General features: G+C 36.0%; 1 protein-coding gene and 1 long non-coding RNA gene across 2 annotated transcripts; both read right to left on the reverse strand.

Annotated features, from left to right (window-relative positions):
- Positions 1-770: 770 nt before the first annotated feature.
- Positions 771-7,102, reverse strand: LOC135740973 (sialoadhesin-like). Its single transcript, XM_065259573.2, has 9 exons — positions 6,947-7,102; positions 6,630-6,738; positions 3,896-4,243; positions 3,616-3,822; positions 3,161-3,475; positions 1,649-1,858; positions 1,443-1,551; positions 1,155-1,209; positions 771-1,061 (listed from the first exon to the last, which is right to left on the reverse strand). Exons 2-9 carry the CDS (start codon positions 6,676-6,678, stop codon positions 879-881), a joined length of 1,476 nt encoding a protein of 491 aa, XP_065115645.1. The 5' UTR covers positions 6,679-6,738; positions 6,947-7,102; the 3' UTR covers positions 771-878.
- An 833-nt stretch (positions 7,103-7,935) lies between these two features.
- Positions 7,936-10,138, reverse strand: LOC135740976 (uncharacterized). The gene is made up of 3 exons (XR_012335919.1): positions 10,007-10,138; positions 9,845-9,905; positions 7,936-9,748 (listed from the first exon to the last, which is right to left on the reverse strand). It is a non-coding gene; the product is annotated as an uncharacterized lncRNA (long non-coding RNA).
- Between the last annotated feature and the right edge of the window lie 6,878 nt (positions 10,139-17,016).

Genomic DNA, 17,016 nt, shown 5'->3' on the forward strand with positions numbered 1-17,016 from the left:
TTCGAAAAGTTTAGAAAATCCAATGGTTCACCACTAGGTGGAGTTGATCACAAATGACGAGTGTCTAATATGGTTAGGTCAGTGGTTCTCAAACTTTTTCTGCGTGCGGGCCCCCATGTGTACGGTGCATTCCTTCGCGGCCCCCCCAAAGAAAATTTATGACAAAAAACTGTTCTAAAATGTAACATTTTAATTAAACAAAACATATTAAGTTATACAAAGAAGTGCTGTTGCTTAGTAGCCTTATTTTTTTTTTAAGTTTAATTACACAGAATTCATGATAAATGAATGTATTTTATAAAATGTCATAAAACTGGGGCCCCCCTGGCACCATCTCGCGGCCCCCCTGGGGGCCCCAGATCCCAGTTTGAGAACCACTGGGTTAGGTGAACTCGGGTCAGTTTTATTATGCAAGTTCATAAAACATTCATCCTTCTGACTGATAACGCTACCATTTTGTCTACTTTTTGTTTATAGACAGATTCATTGACAAACATGTGCATAATTAAAAGTGTAGCTAGAGTGTTAATGATCTGTTTGCCCTAAATAAAACTAAAAACAAAAATAAACTTTTACTTAATAGCTTAAGTTAAATAATTTGTTGTTCTTAAAAACATATTTTTGAAAAACCTTTGCAAATTATTTTGTAAGAAGTGTAAAATGTTTGGACTGAGATCTTCTGAGCTTTTACAAGATTTTCACCAGCAAGTGGCGCCATATTTAGGTGTTTCGAGCACATCGAAAGCAAAAATAAAAGACTCAATTGGTCTGTTTGTTATTTTATTTCTTCTTCTTTACAACATACATGTTCAGGATTAAACATACAACACAGCAACATAATAACAATGACAAAGTTATGCAATGATATCAACAGTCTGTTAACTAAACATTACAGTGGCGTACTGAACATCTTCATTTTCTGTGGTGTTTGTGGTGTCTGAAGATGTCTGCTTTGTTTTTGAATTTACAAAATTAACGCTGCTATAATGAATATCCTCATTTTTGCAATCTTCTTTCTGTGTGTGTTCAGACGGCGCTGCATCAATGTGCACTGAGTCATACTGAAGATAAAATAAAGTTCAGTTAAGATTACAAACAAGAAACATTTTAAAATATATGTGTGACAAATCAAATCTTTTATCAGACATTATCACCTGTGCCTCCTCCTTTGCATCCTTGTGATTTCTAGACAAGATACAGCTTCTCATCCTTATAAAGAAACAGATTAAATTATTTATCAGGTTTAAAGAGTTAACATGATCAGTGTTATAAATCACAATTCTAGAGATCAAGACATATATTTCTACATTTTGTGTCATTTTTTCTTTGTTTAGAAACTTTCTGAGCACACATTAATGAATTAAACAATAAAATCCCAAAGTGGTCTCAGACTTTAGGATCCCACTGTATTGAAACACATTTTAAATAAAGGTTTTACTGACCTGTACCACATCAGGACTCCTATGAGTGCAAGAGTCAGAAACACAGACAATATGATCGCTGTGTTTAGTAACCATGTGTTATTCTCTGGGTATGTAGAGGACACTGAATCTAACCAGTTCAGAAATAAATAAGATCAATTTATTACAGACAAACTGCAGTAAACATTCAACACTAAAGTCTGATGTATGATGAGATGTTGTGTTACCTCTTACAGTACATGAATACTCTTGTAGCTCCTCTCTGTTGATTGAGTTCAGGTACAGCTTGTTTAATAATCTCAATCCATCTGTTACCTGTTGTCCATTCTTATACCAGATGTAAGTATGTTTGCTATCCAGAGTGCATTTGGTTGAACAGCTTAATATCACTTTTTCTCCATCTATCACATGTTTTGGGCTCCTTGTCACCTGTGCATCTGAGATTTCATATAACAGAATTCACATGAAATACTTTTCAGAATTAGGCTTAGATAACACAGCGTGCCCCTCTAATCGTATGGTATTAAATTAGTTAAGACAAAATTGTTGTTGTTGTTGTAAATTAGTAAGCCTTGTGTTGGTCTATTTCAAATTATTTATTCAGTCTGTTTCTCACTTTATAAAGTGTGCCCTCCCCAATGAAAACAAAATGTCCCCCGTTCTGTATGTTTCTCTAATGCAGGTTTTTTTTCCTTTTGCAAGTTAGCGTCCCACCAGGGGCTTTGTTAGGTCATTTTTAGGGGGTTTACGTCTATCTGACGTGATTGCTGATGTGTTATTCAAACATATATAGGCATTAACATCATTTCATCTTCAATTAGCATTTTTATATTCACATAAATTTATAGAAAAAATCTGATATTAATATATAACATGTGTCAGTAGTTTACCACTGCCTATACGTGGCCCACCAGGTGGTGCACTGAGGCCCATTGGTGGACGCAGACCACCGGTTGAGAATCACTGCTCTAATAAATAATGATGTACTAATAGACATTACAATACAACTGTATGCTTAAGGGGGTCACACACCGGACTCGCAGCTCAGCGTCGCGCCATTCTAAAAAAAGAGAACACATTGTTTTCTATGAGTGTACGCACGCGCGGCGCTGAGCTGCTCGTCTGGTGTGCGACCCCTTTTAACTATGCCATTCATTATTGCTCTCCCTTAAAATGTATACAATTACTATCAATGTCTATTTAAGTCTTTCATAATGCCACTGTTGTAAAATAGATTAATGAAATGGAATCTCTGCCCAAAATCAGCTTTTACTATATCTTCAATTGTATTACTAGATTAGACATAAGTGCTAGTTTGCGGCTGCTGAAGCATCATACTGTATCTGATGTATTCACTAGAGCAAAACCACTTTGTCAACCAAGGTGGTCAAACTGTATGGTCTTTCTGTTAAAGTTAGTCATATAAATCTTGTAGCTAATTTAAAAGCCTGACATGAACAGCAAAGCAGCAATATGCTGCTCTTCTTAGCAATTAAAACTTCAACAAATATTCAGTGTAAACTTCATAGTAAAAATTAATTAAACCTGTAGCTCAAATGATTGACAACATTGGGCTTTTTGATTTCGAAATGTGATCTTCCTCTTTCTAAGAACCCAGAATGCTAAGATGAAAAAATTATTTATCAGCTCTTCAGACCCCTAACCAATAGCATAAATATATTCATTATAAAACTGATCAGTGAATGAAACTTTCCAGAGAGTTTATTATGAGCAGTTACCTGTAACAGTAAGAAAGACTCCAGGATAACCAGAAATTACATCTGATGTGTTACTGATGAACCTGAATCGATATACACCAGAGTCACTCATATTGATGTCTTTGATTCTCAGTGTGTTTCCCACAAACTCCACACGACCAGAAAAATTATGATCCTCACGCAGATCCCAAACCTTCTTAGAACCCCAGTATGTTTTCTCTACTGTATATCCAGTGGGATGTGAGTATGAAGAGTGAATATCTACTGTTGATCCCACTAAAGCACAAACTCTTGTAGAGGTGTAAGTCACACCCCAACAGACACTGTTAGAAAGACCTGAAAGAGTCAAAATATACTGCTGTAAAATTCACAATCAATTTAAAACATCTGTATGAATTTATGGATGGATGAAAGGAAAACAGTTTTGCACTTCCACTTTAATCTAACAGTAAATCTACAGTAAATGTTAAACTTACACACAGATGAGGAGGGATTGCCATCTGTAGAGCAGTAATAGCTGTCATTGTTTCCATTGGATGAAACAAATATGAATTTTGATTTTTCATCTTTTAAATGTTTTCCATTCTTGTACCAGAGGTATTTTTCAGATGTCAGATTGCAGGAAGAATCACAGATCAGTTTTACTTTATCTGTAGATTCAGGATTCATCTTCACCTGTTGAACTAAATAATCAAAACTTTACATTAGATGAGAAATGAAAAGAGTTGAACTGGACTGATGAGAATGTAAATGTACCTGTGACTGTTAGATTGACTGTGACTGAGCTGAGATGTTTAACTCCATCCTTCATAATGATCATGAGCTGATATTCTCCACTGTCTCTCTCTCTCAGGTCATCTATTAAGAGTTCTGATTCAGTCTTTGTGATCTCCTGTTTCACTCGTCCTGAGTAATCTGAATCTAAAGTCAAATCTTCAGGTTCATCTTTGTTTCTCCAGTTTGTTCTCTGTTTTTGGCTGAACCAGAAGACAGTTTTGATGTTGATGTTTGAGTAAGAGCACCTCAGTGTCACCTGTGCCCCTCTCTCAGCACAAATATTCTGTTTATCACAGCTCACAGTAAAGCTGTACAATGTTAGGGAGTCTGAAAAAGAATAAAAGGCATAATACTGATATTTGTAACATACTGTAAATCTTTTTTAAAGGTGCCAAAGAATGCACGTGATACAATATGTTATATTGTTCGCTGATACCTTACATGTCTTATTTATAAACCTAGGATTTGTCCCCATAATGAAATGGTCTATTATTACCTTTGAAAGGGTCATGAATAATAATGTTGAGCTCTGCTCTGATTGGCTGAACTGAGAGCAGCTGAGTTCAGTACAGTAGCTCTGTGTGTGTAACAGACCTTATGTTTGAGCCTCTATCAGACGAAGGTACGGAATTTGAGTAATATCAATTATTCCGAGATTCTTAATGGACATTTCTGAGTGGTACGTTTGTGTTTTTTCAGCATTGACCTGCAAAACGTAACTGTAAAGTCGACAGTAGAACTTCAGCCTAAACGTTAGCATAGCTTTAACTAGTATATGGTAGTGATGGAAATTTTCGTTCATTTAGGTGACTCGTTCATTTTCAGTTCGTTCACCAAAATGATTCGTTCAGACTCGTTCACTGATTCGTTCAGTGACCATTTCTTAATTTTACAAAAATACGCCAATAGGTGGCAAAGATGTGTGTCATTATGTGTTATAAGACAATGAATGACTTTTTGCAAAAACTCATGCGTTTTTAATAAAGCTCAAATTGTGAAATACTAAGCATAATTTTATCAAGTTACCGAATATATTAAGACACACGTACATTCATAGTACATCTAATCTGGATTTGTTGTAAATAAAGACTCCCGTGCATGCCTCCTCTGGTTCAGTCAGTCATCAGATCCTCGTTCACGAATCATATAATTTCGGTCATGTCGTTCAAGACTTCGTTCAGACGCAGATGACTGATTTAAGTTCGGTGAAAGGGTGGATTAAACTATATAGACATATAAAACTATATTAAACAGAAATACCAATTTTTTTCAACAGTAATTACCTTGCTTATCATTTGTATTAAGGTAAATAGTCCGCCTAAACATGGTTACTATAACTTTATTAAAATAAAACCACATGATTCTTTCACAAGATTGTTTACGTTGCACTCGCTATCTATACGATCTCTCTCATTCATTAGGTTGTAACCTGTACCAGTCATTCAGTTTGTTTAAGAACGCGATCTCTCTATCTCTCTCTCGTTCGTTCAGACTCAAAACAGCGGCTCGGTCAGTGAAGGGCGTATTCATTCAGTACGTTGAGCCAATCATATGCTCGGCCACAGCTTATACTCGATTGCCATTGGCTCGTAGTTTTGTCACTCTTTGAAGGCGGAAAGAAAGCCGCGCATCATTTGTCCGTGCTCCTCAAGAAGGGAGGGAAATTTCAGTGAACGAGAAATATGAGTCAATGGATGGCGTGAACGAGAACGATTCGTTCACATAAAAGATTCGTTCAAAAAGAACGATTCGTTCACGAACGTAACATCACTAGTATATGGTGCTAAATCAGCAGTCACAACTTTGTTTTTAGCATTGAAAGAACATTTAAATTCATTTAATGTTGAGGTGTACATATAACGTCACAGTCAGTGTTATGTTGAGATTGGACTGTTTTCCAGCGGTATTTTGCATGTACATGGTTTACATAAAGCCCAGAATACACTGCAGAATTTTTGCAGTCCTATAATCCCATTATTTTATCACACTGTGCGACATGGATCGTTTAATTTCTGGTACGACAAGGATGCAGATTGTATGATGATGACGACATGGAGGCTTCGACGGCTGCATCACACGTGAGCGCAATGTCACCAGTAGTAAACAAATACCAGTACGCAGGTCGCAAACACACTGTGCGTTGATCATGCTGAATTTCTGACACTGTCACAAAACTATTGTAGGTTATCGTTGGATGCAAGACCGGGAAAACGGCCGTCTTTGAACCTTTCTCACTGTAGGACATAGGACCACTGTGTCTCTATGGCAATCTTTCATTTGGGACAACCAAAAATCTTAGTGTATCCCGGGCTTTAGAAGGAGGTACGGCCCCTTTAAAGTAAAGCATTTTTTTTCCTTATTTCGACTAACTTCAAGTTATAAATATTTTTACGATTAATAATACCCATATTATTACTGCTATCTGTGTTTAAGAGGAACAATATTACTGCTCATTCAGTACAGGTAGACTTTTGATGAAAAATGCAATTTCCTTTAAAACAAATGCTTCACTTAAACACTGTAAAAGAAGGATGGAGAAATAACTTGAAACCAACCTGACATATTCATAAAATTTGCTAAATTTTGGCACTTTATTGCATGGACGCAATTCTCTTCTATTGGAATGAGATTAAAAAGGTTCAAGAAGAAAGCTTTGGTCCATCTACTTACTCCAACAACAACAAAACTGTCGTTCACTCAATAGTGTTCATACCTTGAATGTGTAACAGCAGGATCAGAGATGAGAGTCTGAAGTTCATCATTTCACTTTCTATAAACTCACATATACAATACAAGACATGAAGCAAGATCTTTTCTGATTCCTGAAAAAAACATGCATTTGGTTTTATTGTGACTCTGAATTCATTATTACAGTTCAGTTCTGCCTCATTACAGTAAAATCTCAATTACAATAACACACAACTGTAACACACAACTGTTACGACAACAAACATGCTTAAAATAACAACAGCAACAACAAAAAATATATTATAATAATTCAACTTTAGTTAAAAGATTAAACATACATACAGTATATATTGTTATGGAGTTGTTTGACTCCAAGTTGCCGCAGTGGTTTGTAAAGTTTTTAGTTTGAGTAGCTGGTAGATACGCTGTTATGATCTCAGTTCCTTCCTTTTTCTTACTAAAGCCATTGCGAAACACTTGCAACAGTTATAAACTATAAATGCAGTCTAACACAAACTGAATGAATCAAATTTTTATTAAGTAAATGAAGTAAAATTGAGTAAATGAAGCTAAACACTTAGAAAATATTAAATACAATTCCAGTGTCAAAATAAATATTATACACTTAGTGATTTTATGTGAACAATATTTTGGTCATGTTTAACACACTGACTCATAAACACTAAGATCAATACCAGAACAGCTAAATTAACCTCACGTAAGAGAAGAATAAAAATCATAACATACTTACTTAGTTGTGTACATTTACACATAAACTATTTTCATATTGCTGCTCCAAACTCAACATACAGCTACCAGTAAACACAAGAAGATCAAGAGGAAGAGGAAATACTCTGGGTGTTTCTCAGATTGAGAAAGATCTCAGACTTTCTTCTTTGCTCCTCCGTCCACGAACCCATGACCCAGAAAACTCAAACTCAGTCATGAAGGACATTTCAAAAGTCTAATAGCAGAGCGAGAAGCTGAGGATGGAGGAGTGAGGAGGTTTTCAGAGGAGTTGTGAGAGAGGATACACAGGTGTGTCATACGTGAACGTGTTGTGTCGACAAAACCTGACGCATATATAAATTCTCCTCTCTTTTCACATCTTCACATCAGATTCAAACACATGAATGTCAGTATTTATTATAAAGTTGTGGTTCTTGTGCAGTGGCAGTTCTACATAAAATTATACCCTGGGCAAGACCCCCTACGAGGCCCCCCCCCCAAAAAAAATTAAAAAACAAACAAACACAAATATTCTGCACAAACAGTTATATTTTTATTTTATTAAAACAACATAGGTAAAAGAGAAAAATATAGTTCTCAACTGCACAAATTCTTTATTAAAACATTGGAAAAACACACTTGAAAGAATCCAGTTGTTTAATTATTGCAATTACAACAGGGAACACACTTTAAGGTCTCACAATCTCCACCTCCAACATTGCCAAAAGACAATGAATACAATTCTGCACAAAATATGTCAGTTTTTTGTGCTTAACCCCCTGGGGTCCAAAAACGCGGCACAGCGTTTTGATGTGTTTTCTCCTTATCATAGCAGAATCAACTTAAAATACTCCATCATTAATAATCATACACTTACGTGTTTGACATCATTTGAAACTGTAAAGGGTCTTCTTTAATTTGTGCAGATGTTTATCTGAGATGTTCTGAATTTAGTTTATGTACATGATAGTTTATCTGAATGAAGTGCTATCATTTACCCATCAGTTATGTATGTAAGGGTATTTCTGTGGACAATTTATGCTAACAGCTGTTCATAACTCTCTTACAGGTCTGCATCCCTCATCAGTACAAAACTATGAAGTGGAAAAACATATTCACACTTTTTGGACATAAAGTTATATGGTAACATGAGCCACATAAAGTTTAAAGCTCTGTATGTATCAGTTTCTTAGTTTATACAAGTTACGTTTTTGAATAGGGTTTGTTTCCAAATAAACTGGAAATGTCCCACTGACCTTCATTTCTATTTTGATTCTATTGTTAACTTCTTAATAAACCACAAACAAACATGTATACATTTGTTTTGTCCTGACATTTTTTACTGTAGTTCCCTCTCACATTTCTGATTAAAGGCTCATTATGCAGCTCATTATGCAAGTCATTTGTTTGTTCAGCTGTCAATCAATCCTTCTCGCATACGGCCCCTTTAAACAAAAAGTGTCTTACAATTTCTAAATCAATATATTGTTTTATGTGAATGAGTAGGCAGAATGATTTTCACATCATTTTAAAGAAAAAACTCTAGACTACTAGATTCTGTTCAGAAAAGTCTTGTTAAAACATGTTTAGTATGGGTTTTGTGGACTTATATCAGTGACTTAAAAATGTTGCCTTTTAAAAACCATGCATAAACATTATTCTCTCAAAAATACAAACATGTACATACATGTAGCTCATATAATATTGTAGCCCAGTTTGTGCTGAACGCAGTGTTATGAGACACTTGCCATTATTATGTTTAAAGCAACTGAAAAAAGACCAAATGTAAGAGCATGTCACAACCTCTGGCAGTGTCCAAAATTGGTCGGACCCCAGAGGGTTAACTCTTATGCATTGTTCAAATTTACTACCCTTTCGTGTTGTTAGTGACATAATAACCTAATCTCTCAACAGCGATATCATTGATGCACTGATGTTACATACAGTAACATAATAATGACTAAATCCTGTAAAAACTTCACTATGACGCATCTTTATTCAAATGATACTGCAATCTACTCGATTACATCTTCACTATCAGACTGATATTGAATTTCAGATTGCTCTTCAAAATCTGCTAATCTCTTACATGGGTTTCAGTACTTATTACTACTTTGAAATATAGGAGGGGACTAAATCTTGCAAAAACATTGTAAATTTCTGATCAAAATGCAAAGATGATCGAGATTAATCTTTATGAAGATTTGATCTTCTATTCTTGAACAAGAAGTACAGCAAAAGGAAGTATGCAATTTAATTTAAAGCGTACCTATTGTCCGATTTACGTTTTTACATTTCCTTTGGTGTATAAGTGTGTATTAGTTTTTGAAATTAGTGATTAGGTTATAATGTCATAGAGAGTTGTGACATCACTCCAGCAGTTCAGCTGATCACAGACATGTGCACCACTTGAGTCTAACAATGACAAACACAGATAAAGAGATAATGTTATAAAATCTGAGCATTAGTTTATTGTATTCCAGAAGATTCTCTATATACAGAATTTCTCACCTCTTCATGTTTGTCATCAGTTCTGTTTTTAGATTTTAATTTGTTCATGCTGATGAAAAACCTGTAGGATCAGAATTAAAACTCAATTATTCAAAGTCTTCAAACCTGAATTCATATCAAAATATCCACAGTGTGTTGTGCAGTTGTGATATTTTTTCTTACCACATCCACAGAGCTCCTAAAATGAGAAACTGAGGCAGAAACACCAGCAGACAGACTGTGTGATGACCAAACACTGAGCTGTCATACGTTTCATTGGTTTTGTCCATTGTTTCTGAAGAAAAAACAAGTGTAGTAATACTTAAGACTGACTTAAAGTAGCTCAGTGATGATGTCATAGCTGTAAATAAATCAGAATCAAGGACTGATGCTGATTGGCTCTATTTGATCATTGTATACTAAAGTCAGATGTATGATGAGATGTTGTGTTACCTCTTACAGTACATGAATACTCTTGTAGCTCCTCACTGTTGATTGAGTTCAGGTACAGCTTGTTTAATAATCTCAATCCATCTGTTACCTGTTGTCCATTCTTATACCAGATGTAAGTATGTTTGCTATCCAGAGTGCATTCAGTTGAACAGCTTAATATCACTTTTTCTCCATCTATCACAGGGTTTGGGCTCGTCGTCACCTGTGTACCTGAGAATTCACATGAAATACTTTTCACAATTAGGCTTGAAACAGTTTGTTGGTGAACTCAGCATATGTAGCATGACATGAGCAAAGCCAAGACTATGGATTTGATTCAGGAAATAAACTGATAAAATGTATACTTAAAAAAAAAACATTTTAAAAAGAAATGCAGAGATTTAATATAATATCTCAAAACATATAAATAGAAGAAACAAAGCTGCAGACATGAGTGCCATTGATCGACTGAACAACATTTTCTGGCCCACGTACACAAAAAAGACTGTCTATCCAACAGAGACCAATCATAGGTTTTGTTTGTTTTATTGTATGTGACGTTTAGGACAAATCAAATATTTAAGAATGCATGAAAAACAAATTACTTTTGTGTGTAAAATGTTTAAGGGGTTGTGCACACCAAAACTTTTAAACGTGTCTGAAAACGCCTGGAGGACGCCGAATGCCAGCCGTTTTTTCAGTTGAGTGCCAGCTTTCTTCAGCCGAGCGCTTTGGTAGCTGTGATACTTGAGCTGTGAGAGCCGGTTGGTTGCTGTCCTCCACTGTGATTGGACGGCTGTGTGAGAACTGACATTGACAAGCTGAGCTTTTCACCCAAAGTTGAATCTCTTTCAACTCTCTGCGCTCAGAGTAGAGTGCGGAAAATCCTCAGAGCACCAGCTTTCAGCGCGGAAAAAAAACCTGCTAGCTGCTGGCTTATATTAAAAAACGGCAAGCTTCCGTCAGAAACAATTGAAAACATGTGCCAGCCGTGAGCGTAAAAGCTTTGGTCTGCACGCCCCCTAACTGTCAGTTATTGATATTGAATACTTAACAGCAGGCATTGAATGAAGCATCTGACAAACAATTACTATCATTGTCTTCCATCCTTTACAAAAAGTGAGTTTTAGTCTTTTCATGATGCTACTGTTGTACAAAACTCTTATGAAATGACATCTCTGCACAAAATTAACTTCTATATGGGGCGCTTTCACAGACAAGGATTAAACTAGTCCTAGACTAAAATAAATGTAAGAGCTGTCCAAACTGAAAACAACTTGCAATGCCATCTTAAAATACACCAGTGCCCCCTTGTTTTGCTTCAAAATGCACACAAGTAATGTTTTTAGTAAGACATGTTTGTTAAAGCTAGATATATTTCCTAATTAAACTAAGGCCTAGTACTGGCTTAAGCTTATCACTGTCCGGGAAACCACCCCTATATTGTTTCTTCTCAATTTAATTAATGGATTAGGCTGGTAAGGACTGGTTTGCTGGGTTTGTTGCTGGCCTGGCTGCTGGAGCAGCATAGTTGATGTATTCACTAGCAAAACTTAGTCAACCAGTGGCCAAACTGCATGGTCTTTCTGTTAAAGTTGGTCATGTAAGTATTTAGCTAATTGAAAACTATGGCAAGAACAGCAAATCAGCATCATATGCGGTAAACAAAACATATGCTGCTCTTTTAGCAATTAAAACCGTAAACATGAATGTAAACTCCATGGAAAGAAGAGCAGGTAAAATTAAACCTGTAGCTCAAATGATTGACAATATTGGGCTTTTTAGTAGCATAAATATATTCATTATAATTCTGATCATTGAATGAAACTTTACAGAGAGTTTATTATGAGCAGTTACCTGTAACAGTAAGAAAGACCCCAGGAAAACCAGAAAATCCATCTGATGTGTTAGTGATGATCCTGAATACATATTGACCAAAGTCACTCGTGTTGACGTCTTTGATTCTCAGTGTGTTTCCAACAAACTCCACACGACCAGCAAACTGATGCTTCTCACGGAGATCCCAAATCTTCCCTAAACCCCAGTATGTTTTCTTTACTGTATCTCCAGTGGGATGTGAGTATGAAGAGTGAATATCTACTGTTGATCCCACTAAAGCACAAACTCTTGTAGAGGTGTAAGTCACACCCCAACAGCTACTGTTAGAAAGACCTGAAAGAGTCACAAATCACTGCTTTAACATTCACAATCAATTTCAAACATCTGTATGAATTTAGGGATGGATGAAAGTACAACAGTTTTTGCACTTCCACTTTAATCTAACAGCAAATCTACAGTAAATGTTTCACTTACACACAGATGAAGAGGGATTGCCAAACGTAGAGCAGTAATAGCTGTCAGGGTTTCCACTGGATGACACAAATATGAAGTTTAAACTGCTAACTGAAAAATATTTTCCATTCTTGTACCAGAAGTAACTATTTTCAGATGTCAGATTGCAGGAAGAATCACAGCTCAGTTTTACTTCATCTGTAGGTTCAGGATTCACCTTCACCTGTAAAACTAAATAATCAAAACCTTACATTAGATGAGAAATGAAAAGAGTTGAACTGGACTGATGAGAATGTAAATGTACCTGTGACTGTTAGATTGACTGTGACTGAGCTGAGATGTTTAACTCCATCCTTCATAATGATCATGAGCTGATATTCTCCACTGTCTCTCTCTATCAGATCATCTATTGTGAGTTTTATGTAATCTTCATTGATCTCCTGTTTCACTCGTCCTGAGTAATCTGAATCTAAAGTCAAATCTTCAGGTTCATCTTTGTTTCTCCAGTTTGTTTTCTGTTTCTGGCTGAACCAGAATCCAGTTTTGATGTTGATGTTTGAGGAAGAGCACCTCACTGTCACCTGTGTCCCTCTCACAGCACAAATATTTGTTTTATCACAGGTCACAGTAAAGCTGTTCAATGCTAGGGACCCTGAATAAGAAAAAGGCTGAAACTGATATTTGTAATACTGTTGTCACACAATGGAATGGCAGGCAGAAAGATGGTAAGTTAAATGCAGTTTATTTGAATCATAGATGATCTAGAATGGATAAAGGTAAGCAGTATGCAAGAACTCATAGGATGGGAACTTAGCTTGAATATAAATAGAATCTCTTTGGTTACAGATGGCTGATGAAGACGAGGAGATTACAGGTAAGTAGTGATGGGCGATTTCGAAGCACGCTTCATGAGGCTTCGAAACATTTACGAATCTTTTGTTTTGAATCATTGGTTCAGAGCTTGATTAAAACTGGCCAAAGTCACATGATTTTAGCAAACGAGGCTTCATTACATCATAACTGTTTCGAAATGTTTCGAAAATCCGACGATTCACCACTAGGGGGAGTTGATCACAAATGACCAGTGTAGTTGAACTCGGGTCAGTTTTATTATAAAAGTTCATAAAACATTCATCCTTCTGACTAATAACACTACCATTTTGTCTACTTTTAGTTTATAGACAATTTTAATTACAAAAATGTGCATAATTAAAAAGGGAGTTAGTTTGCCATAAATAAAACTAAAAACACATAATAGACTTTTTATTATGTCTTAATTAAATTAAATAATATTTTTTTCTTAAAAACATATTTTTAGAACAATCTTGCTATTATTTTGTCAAAAGTGTAAAATGTTTGGACAGATCTTGCTGCTTTTACACTATTTTGACCAGCAGGTGTCGCCAGCGTGTAAGGTGTTTCGAACGCTTTGAAAAACGGAATCAATTTACGAAGCAATTGGTTCAATTGATTCAAAGCTTCAAAAACCTTTGTTTCTTCCATGCAGTTTGGCCCTGTCCCAAATGGCGCACCTCATGTGGACTTTCGGTCTCGTGGCCTTAAATTGCGCCTTCTCGATTAGTCTATGAGTCCGTATGGTGTCCCATCTCTCACTTTTACGCTTTGAAGTGCTCATCAGCGTCTCCTTTGCCCCCTTGATGCGGTCTTCAGCGAAGCCCGCATTGCAGCAGGCTTCGCGCACTTTACCAACCCAGAAGTCCTTGCGAAAGGGCAATCAGACCAATCAGACGACGGAAGGGAGGAGTTCACACTGACGGGCAACTTCTCTACCTATTTCCGGTGTGATGCTCGAGTCTGTCCCAAAATACGACTCCGGTGCACCCACGTAGACTCGCATCAAGGGTCCCTTAAGTCTGGACTACGTGATGTCATCAAAGTGTAGACTCTGTGGAGGACCACAAGTCCGGAGTGTGCCATTTGGGACAGGGCCTTTATAAAGGCAATATATATATATATATATATCAATGTTATTATACCGTGGATACCGTGGATCATACTTTACTGCTACAAAGACTTATGGATATTGGACTATCTAAACGTACAATCGGCTGGTTTAATAACTATCTTTCAAACAGAACTCAATGTGTACAGGCAGAAGGATTCATCTCTGGTTCGCTCAATGTTACTAAAGGAGTACCACAGGGGTCAGTCCTTGGACCACTTTTATTTACCATATATATAAACAATATTGCTCAGAATGTTCATAATGTACAGTGTCATTACTATGCAGAAGATACAGTTATTTATAGTTCAGCATCCACACCCAATCAGGCTCTTTCGGAGTTACAGCTTGCATTTGATATCGTTCAGCGTAATTTATTTGAATTAAAATTAGTTTTAAATGTTGATAAAACAAAGTTTATGTTGTTTTCTAAATCCAAACAAATCTCAAGGAATAATCTTCGGCCTATTACTACATCTCAAGGTTCAGAAATTGAGTTTGTGTCTCAGTATAGGTATCTGGGGATTTTAATCGATGACGCTCTCTCTTATGGCCCTCATGTTGAACAATTGGTGAAAAGATTGAAAGTAAAATTGGGTTTTTTATTTTAGAATTAAATACTGTCTTTCCTTTGAGGCAAAAAAGAGGCTTGTTGAAGCGACTTTTATGTCTGTACTGGATTACGGTGATGTTATATATAGTTATATATATGCATGCATCTTTACAGTGTTTACATGCTATTGATACTGTTTATCATGGTGCATTGAGGTTCATAACAAATCTCAAAACCCTCACTAATCACTGCGTGTTGTATGCTCGGGTTGGCTGGTCTGCGTTGTCCGACAGAAGACAAAAACACTGGCATGTTTTCATATATAAATCTATCCTGGATTTACTTCCGTCTTATCTATGTACATATATTTGTAAAAAGTATGCTTGTAGCTATAGCCTCCGGTCACAAGAAATATTTTTACTGTCCGTTCCAGTGGTACGTACTGAATGTGGGAAAAAGGCATTTAAGTTTGCTGCTCCTTCTGCCTGGAATTGCTTGCAAAGTATTTTAAATCTGAGGACACTGGTTTCATTAGATAATCTTAAAAAACTTTTAAATGAATTGGAGAAAGAAACATCTCGCTGTAGATGTTTTAACTAGTTTTATATTGATAGTGGAATTTTGATGTGTGTGTATGTGTATGTATTGTTGATGTTTTTTTGTTCATACTCAAATGTACTTGTATCTGTTAATCTTGGCCAGGACGCTCTTGCAAAAGAGATTTTTAATCTCAATGTGCTTTCTTTCCTGGTAAAATAAAGGTTTAATAATAATTATTAATAATAATATTATTAGTGCTATCATACACTCAGGTGGATATTCATCAGTGATTTGTGGAATCTTTGGTACAATAAATAATAATAAAAAAATAATAATGTTTCACTGAGAAACTGTGCAACAATTAAGCAGAAAAACCTTTTAAACAAACAAACCAGAAAGATCAATTTACAGTAATTTGCTCAATTTTGGCACTTCATGGCGTAGACGGAATTCTCTTCTATAGGAATGATATTAAAAAGGTTCAAGAAGAAAGCTTTGGTACATCAACTTCCTCAAACATCAACTAAAACTGTTGTTCACTCAATAGTGTTCATACCTTGAATGTGTAACAGCAGGATCAGAGATGAGAGTCTGGAGTTCATCATTTCACTTTAAAGAAATTCACAATTATGCAAACATTATACAATAATTCAACTTCAGTTAAAAGATTAAACATACATACAGTATATATTGTTGTGGAGTTGTCTGACTTCAAGTTGCAGCAGTGATTTGTAAGGTTTTCAGTCTAATAGCTGAAAGCTATAAAAGCTGCTGATCTCAGTTCCTTCCTTTTTCTTACTTAATCCATTGTGAAACACTTGCAACAGTCTTAAAGGAACATTTCATCCGTAGAAACATTAATATTTATTGAAAGTGTGTCATATTTGTAGTCGAATTGTAACATAATTTTAGAATTTGGTGCCTATTTGACTAGGAAAAGGGTGTTTGTAGTCTCACACCCTCAACAAAGATATTGCACTTCCGTCTTTCAATGATGCAAAATGATGAAATCCGTATTTCTCCTGTTTCAGCGGTAACTGAGGAAATAATGCATGACCATACAAAAACATGACTGGGGATCTAACTATACAAAGCTTAATGCAAATGGGTGAAGTGTCCCTTTAAACTGTCTAAAACTGCCAAGAACAGGCAGGGGCGGGGCCAGAGGGGTGGCAATTAATTTCTGTGGAGCCCCTCGATTTGGGCAGGAACCACTCTACGTGTCATGTAGTTATTGGAGTAAATAGTAGGGACAAACTTATAGGGACGTGCAGTGGTTGTTGGTCCATGTTTTGAAGCTGTGTATGTAATGTAATATATTTATAAAGTCATATAAATATGAGTAAACACTGCAACAGCTTCTTTCTTTGTTTAAAAGCCACTTTCTGTTGTCAATGAAGTTGCTCTCTTGTT

Source organism: Paramisgurnus dabryanus, chromosome 24, assembly GCF_030506205.2.
Source record: "Paramisgurnus dabryanus chromosome 24, PD_genome_1.1, whole genome shotgun sequence".
Taxonomy (NCBI): domain Eukaryota; kingdom Metazoa; phylum Chordata; class Actinopteri; order Cypriniformes; family Cobitidae; genus Paramisgurnus; species Paramisgurnus dabryanus.